Source organism: Argentina silus (genome assembly GCF_951799395.1).
Source record: "Argentina silus genome assembly, chromosome: 18".
NCBI classification, from domain to species: domain Eukaryota; kingdom Metazoa; phylum Chordata; class Actinopteri; order Argentiniformes; family Argentinidae; genus Argentina; species Argentina silus.
In genome coordinates, this window is record NC_139672.1 from 17,066,041 (window position 1) to 17,073,098 (window position 7,058).

General features: G+C 47.6%; 1 protein-coding gene across 1 annotated transcript in view; it reads left to right on the forward strand.

Annotated features, from left to right (window-relative positions):
* Nucleotides 1-2,202, forward strand: part of usp34 (ubiquitin specific peptidase 34) — a 46,347-nt gene extending 44,145 nt beyond the window's left edge. The window contains exon 77 of the mRNA XM_083690376.1: nt 236-2,202. Coding sequence (XP_083546502.1) covers nt 236-1,209 — 974 coding nt within the window. The 3' untranslated portion in view covers nt 1,210-2,202. The remainder of the gene's footprint in view (nt 1-235) is intronic.
* The last annotated feature ends 4,856 nt before the right edge of the window (nt 2,203-7,058 follow it).

The window sequence follows — 7,058 nt, forward strand, 5'->3', positions numbered from 1 at the left end:
CATATATATACACACACGTGGTCTTCTGAAGATCCATGTAAGTAGTTGTGAAAGTTAATTGCTTGTTTGTTTTTCTCTCTCTCTCTCTCTCTCTCTCTCTCCATCTCTCTCTCCCTCTCTCCATCTCTCTCCATCTCTCTCTCTCTCTCTCTCTCTCTCTCTCTCTCCATCTCTCTCTCTCTCTCTCTCTCTCTCTCTCTCTCTCTCTCCATCTCTCTCTCTCTCTCTCTCTCAGCGGAGGAGGAGGGCGCCACCCCAGTAAAGCGGCGTCGGGTCAGCAGTGATGAGGACCGCCTGGGTCCCGGGGAGGGAACCAGCAGTGGGACCGGCGGTACCGGGGGGGGGTCCAGCAGTGGGACCGGCGGTACCGGGGGTGGGTCCAGCAGTACCGGGGGTGGGTCCAGCAGTGGGACCAGCGGTACTGGGGGGGGGTCCAGTGTGACGGTCCCTGTCTGCGCCCCCTCCACCTCCACCGCCTCCTCCTCCTCCTCCCTCCCCCCGTGTGCAGAGATGAAACCTGACCCCCAGGAGGCGCTCACGCCCACCAGCACCTCCGACACGGAGACCCGAGACTCCTCCTCCCTCATCGACCCCGGGACGGAGCACGACCCCCCCTCCCCGGATCCCTCCGCCGCCACCAACAACAACAACCCCCCCGACCACGACCGCGACCACGACGCCTCCCCCAAGGAGGAGAAGATGGAGGCGTCATCTTCCTCCTCGTCCTCTTCCTCGTCTTCGTCGTCCTCCCTCCCGGAGACCGGCGAGTCGTCGTCGTACGGGCGGGGGGAGGAGCCTCAGACGTCGCAGTCGTCCCAGGCGGTGACCATGGCGATGGAGGGAGGAGAGGAGGAGGAGGAGGAGGAAGAGAGGGAGGAGAGGAGGAGGAGGGGGGGGGAAGCGGCCATGACGTCCGCGGGGTCGGAGGAGGGGAAGGAGGAAAAGGAGGCGGGCTCTAAGACTTGTGGAGGCTTGGCCACCACCCCCTCCGCCGCCTCGGAGGACCCGGCTTTCCCATCAGCCCTGGCGCTGGCGGGGGAGGGGCCAGAAGGCCCCGGGTGCAGTAGCCACGCCCCCTCGCAGGCGCTGTCGAACTTGGCCCCGCCCCCAGACACGCTGGACATGCTCTACAGGACGGTGGAGTCCACCATCGTCGTGGTAACCAAACTGTCGGGGAAAGGGCTCTGCCCTACTTCCTCTTCCTCGTGACCATCATCTTCATCATCATCTTCATCTTCATCATCATCATCCTTGCTCGCGGCACCATGAGCTCTTTTAAAAACGTCTCTCCTTCCTTTAGTTTTTTCTTTTTTCCCCGTTTCCTCCGTCTGTCCGTCTGACCGTCTGACCGTCGTCTCTGCTGTCTGCTGGCCTTGCTTGACAGGACGTGACATCAGGCTGAGAGGACTAGTGTTGCATTGGCCTCAGCTGGTGAAGTCCTATTGGTTGGCTCTGTGCTCCGGTGCTTATCACATGATCTCCTCTCCGCCGCCTCATGGTTGTCGGCGCGTACGCTACAGCTTGAAGAATGTCCTGCTATTGGACGAGAACACGCACAGCCTCCGATCCCATTGGACGAAAAAAAAGATACAAGTTATAAAAGCTATAGCACATTTTTTCAAAGGGCAAAAAAAGGTTGTTTTTTTTGTTTGTTTTTTTACTGATTTCAGAGTTTTTTTGAAGTGATTTATTTGTTTTGAGGTTGCTGTAACGGGGAAAGGTTTACAGAAAATGTGTCTCTTCTGTAAGTAATTTAATTTTATTGCATTTTTACTGTGTATAAAATGGTGTCTCTCTTCGTGCCAGTTTTGTACTTAATGAAATGGGGCAGAAGTTGCCTTGCTTTTTCTGTGGTTTAAATATCCAAACTAAGTTTACCTGTACATTGAAAAAGAACCACAAGAAAACTTTGATTCTGTAGAGAATCCTCTTTAGGTGTTGCCTGGCAATGTATATGAACTATATATATATATAAACTTTATATATATATAATGGTGCTTTATTTGACACGATATCTGCTGTTGAAATAAAGCACACTTGGTGTAACAGTTGGAAGCTTTATTTTTATTTACTGAAAAATACATTCCATAATCTATTGTCATTCTTGCTTCTTCTGGTGTTCTTTTTGTGTTTATTTTGTCTTTTGTTGATTTATTTTAATATAGGATAAATAAATTAATAAAAATTTTAATATGAAGAATTATGAACTGAAACCTACGGCAAGCCATGAGATTCATTTTTTCCTCCATCCTCACAGAATCCAGATCCTGATTCATGTTTATTTCAGCCTTTGTTTTGGTCACTAGCAGCGAACATGAGCACCCTTGTTGCTTCCCCGGTGGGCTCGACCCTGGGCCTAAGAGATGGTCCACTCAGATGGAAGAAACTTTCAGTTATTATTGCTAGTGAGTGCAGTTTCTATTGACTTCATCAGGTCTACGCCCCACCGACGTTATTCTAAGAGTGCCAGTGTTCTGGGTTTTCTCCCATGTCACACCCCAGACGTGACACACACCATGAACGTCAATCAGTAGATGAAGAATGTCTGGAGTCCTCCACTACGTGTTAAACTGGGATCCAGATGGGTTGTAATCTACCCGACAAAGATTGCTCCATTTAGGGTGAAATGCCTTTCTATAGAGCAGGTTCTAGACAGCAGCAGTAGATAAGGCACTCTCCAACCGCCTGCCTTTCTATAGAGCAGGTTCTAGACAGCAGCAGTAGATAAGGCACTCTCCAACCGCCTGCCTTTCTATAGAGCAGGTTCTAGACAGCAGCAGTAGATAAGGCACGCTCCAACCGCCTGACTTTCTATAGAGCAGGTTCTAGACAGCAGCAGTAGATAAGGCACGCTCCAACCGCCTGCCAAGACTGACCGAGGACACAAGCAATTAATTACACTTTCTGATAATCTGGATCTTACAAAGTTATTTATTAATGAAACAAACTCTTATTTTGTTTTAGTCTAGCAACTAACATGAGCACTCGTGTTCTATAGCGTAGACGTAAGAGACGGGCCACTCAGACGGAATAAACGTTTATTATTGCAAGTGAGAGCAGAACCATCTCTTTTTTTCTGTTGACTTCATCAGGTCTACGCCCCACCGACGTTATCCTAGGAAAGTCAGTGTTCTGGGTTTCCTCCCGTGTCACACCCCAGACGTGTCACACCCCAGACGTGACACACACCGTGAACGTCAGTCAGTAGATGAAGAATGTCCGGAGTCCTCCACCACGTGTTGGACCTGCGTTGTAACCAGGGGAGGCTGGTGGGGGTAGAAATTGGAGGACGGGCTCATTGCAATGCATGGAATGGAATGAGGGATGGTATCACACACGTGTCGTCTACCTCCACCTGCCTCTCCTGGTTATACTCCACACTACAAATATTTCCCCATTGAGGTGAAAACCCTTCTAGGTGGCAGCAGCAGAAGATAAGATGGAATGTACAAGTAATGAATGACAGTTTCTGACGGTCTGTATCTTACAAAGGTATTTATTAGTGGAGCACCAGCAGTGTGAGCCGCTCAAGTGCTGAAAAGAAAACATTTTCATGTCACTTCATTTTAATCGACACTTCATTTGAACTCCTAAAAATGTTAATAGTATTATTTCCAGAAGTGCTAATATATTATATATTCTAATATATCTATGTTCACATCAGTGCCTTTCTGATTTAACTCTATAATTAATTACTAAACAATGTTTTTAAAGTGAATGTGTGAGAGCAGCAGTTCAATAAGCATCTGAATTGCAAAGGGTTGTGTGGGTGTGTTGTGTGTTGTGTGTTATGTGTTGTGTGGGTGTGGGTGTGTTGTGTGGGTGTGGGTGTGTTGTGTGTTGTGTGTGTGGGTGTGGGTGTGTGTGTTGTGTGTGTGTTGTGTTGTGTGTGTGTGTGTGTGTTGTGTTGTGGGTGTGGGTGGGTGTGTGTGTGGTGTGTGTGTGTGTGTTATAAAGCGGAGGTGTGGCTCTCGTCACTGCTGTCGCTCTTCCTCCTGTCACACTCTGGCGCCGCCTCTTTTGATGACAACTTCCTCCGAGAGGTCGAGGAACTCCGCCCCTCAAACGCCACCCCGTCATGTCTGTCCTTCTGCTGGCTGATGCCGAAGCTCTCCCTGTAGGGGTCCTCTGTGTGCTTCCTCATCCTTCTGAACCTGGGGGGAACAACATGGTAGGGAAATGGAGGAACACTGTCCAGTCACTCCATTTATTTATTTTTTACATTCATGGCGTTCAGCAGACGCCTTTATCCAAAGCGGCTTACAACAAATACATTTGTTTAAGTAAGTGAATCATCTATCTATCAGTCATCATAAGATAAAGTAATCAATGCTTGGACCAGGGGCCATTGGCGACTCTGCAGTCACTAAGGTTAGGTGGAGGTTAGTCTCAACAAGGTTAGGTGGAGGTTAGGTGGAGGTTAGGTGAGGTTAGTCTCAACAAGGTTAGGTGAGGTTAGTCTCACTGAGGTTAGGTGGAGGTTAGTCTCAACAAGGTTAGGTGGAGGTTAGTCTTAACAAGGTTAGGTGGAGGTTAGTCTCAACAAGGTTAGGTGGAGGTTAGTCTCAACAAGGTTAGGTGGAGGTTAGGTGGAGGTTAGTCTCAACAAGGTTAGGTGGAGGTTAGTCTCAACAAGGTTAGGTGAGGTTAGTCTCAACAAGGTTAGGTGGAGGTTAGGTGGAGGTTAGGTGGAGGTTAGTCTCAACAAGGTTAGGTGGAGGTTAGTCTCACCGAGGTTAGGTGGAGGTTAGTCTCAACAAGGTTAGGTGGAGGTTAGGTGGAGGTTAGGTGGAGGTTACTTACTTGATAACCGTGACTGTGATCGTCACTATCAACACCATGATGCTTACAGCCAGCAGGACCCCCAGGGCGATGACCATGGCCTCGTTGGAGGCTGGGCCTTCTGGCTCCTCCTCCACGGCGTGCTCAAGCCCCTCCCCAAACACCGCCTCCAGCCCCGCCTCCACGGCCGCCGCCTCGCTCTTCAGCTTCCTGTGGGTGACGTCACAGAGCGTTACAGATAGAAGTGACCTGAGGTGAGTCTCCTGAAAGCCTTGGAGCTTAAAGAGACACTTTAGACAATCAAGGCCAACCCAAAGTTCTTCATTCAATGAATTTTGTTATTTGACGCATTGAAATTAAGTACTACTTCTGCTATGAAGCTTTTGTGAAACTGTCCTCTCTCTACTGTTTATTATATATATATATATATATATATATATATAATGAACAATAATATTATACAGTATTATACTATATATATATATATATTATTGTAAATGTAACGCTGTCTCTGTCTTACTTCTTGACCTCCTTGCCAGGTACGACCATCCCGTTGTCCATGGAAATGGCGATGAGGCTGACCAAGGTCATGACGTCACCATTGCTCGCCGACCGTGACTCCGTAGCCCCGCCTCCACTGGTGCTGGAGACCCCGATGACGCTCACAGCCCAGCCCAACGCCTGTCCCAAAGACCTGAGAGAGAGAGAGAGAGAGAGAGAGAGAGAGAGAGAGAGAGAGAGAGAGGAGAGAGAGAGAGAGAGAGAGAGAGAGAGAGAGAGAGAGAGAGAGAGAGAGAGAGAGAGAGAGAATAAAGTGAGTATGTGTGAGAGTGAGAAGTGCGTGTGTGTGTGTGTGTGTGTGTGTGTGTCTGTGTCTGTGTGTGTCTGTGTGTGTGTGTGAAAACTGCACAAATACATTGCCTTTTAATTCTCTGTCAGTAAATATTTGTAGTTAAACGTCTGTCTTACTTTTCCATCTCAGGGATGTTCTCCTCCACTACGTTGATGGCCTGGTTGAGGGAGATGACCACTAGGTCACTACTGACACTGCCTTGTACGTCCACCTGGGGGCAGAAGAGAGCGGCGTAGTTTAGTGTCCTTGTCTTTGAACTTTCACTGTCAAGCTCAATAATATAAATAATATACATAATATCTGCCATTTAGCTGACGCTTCTATCCAAAGCAACTTGCATTGCAGTGAGTGCACACATTTCAGTATAGATGGTCCCATCGGGAATCAAACCCACAACCGTAGCGTTGTTAGCGCCATGCTCTACCAACTAAGCCACCATCATGCTCATGTTTATGCTTTTACATAGTAGACTTCATGAATAAACAAACAGCATGTTCAGTATATTATGGATTGGTAAACACAACATGTAAGTATATATAGTATATATAGTATATAATAGTATGTGTTATAATGGCTATGGTATATCTGTGTATTTGCATATGTCTACTATTAGATTAACACATTATTAATTAGTCGTTATTGCTTTTATATACACAACAAATCTGAGAATTGTGAGTATTTATTTTGTGGTAGATTGTGGTGGTTTCTGCTCTGTGCTGAGAAATATAGTTCCCAAAACTACAAACGTTGTCAAGGGAACCTGATACAGATTAATATTGAAGACGTCAAAACTATGAAGGAACACATATGGAATTATGTAGTAAACAAAAAAGTGTTAAACAAACCAGAATATGTTTTATATTTTAGATTCTTCAAAGTAGCCACCTTTTGCTTTGATGACAGCTTTGCACACTCTTGGCAAGGTGTGTCCAAACTTTTGACTGGTACTAAATATATATATATATATATAATGTATAATATCAGACACAACAGGTGTATCAGGTACTCACCTCCACCCTAGTGGTAGCATGGAGTCCTTCAGGGTCAGTGGCCTTCACCACTACAGCAGTCTTCTCTCCTGCCAGCGCTGCTGCTGACACCACGTACACCTGACCTGAGGAACGCTCCACGCCAAAGTACTGGCTGGGCTCCACCAGGGTGTACTGCAGCTGCCCGCTCTGCCCACGGTCGGGGTCTGAGGCCTGGGGAGGGAGAGGTTGGGAGGGAGGGAGGGAGGGAGAGGAGGAGGGAGGGAGGGAGGGAGGGAGGGAGGGAGGGAGGGAGGGAGGGAGGGGAGGTAGGATGGAGGAACTGGATGGATGAAGCCAACTCCACTGGATTGTTGAGTACTTTAACTCTAGCTTTGTCTTCTTAGTTTGTTTTGTGTTACCAGATAAGTGAAATGTGTCCTGTCAGGGGAGGC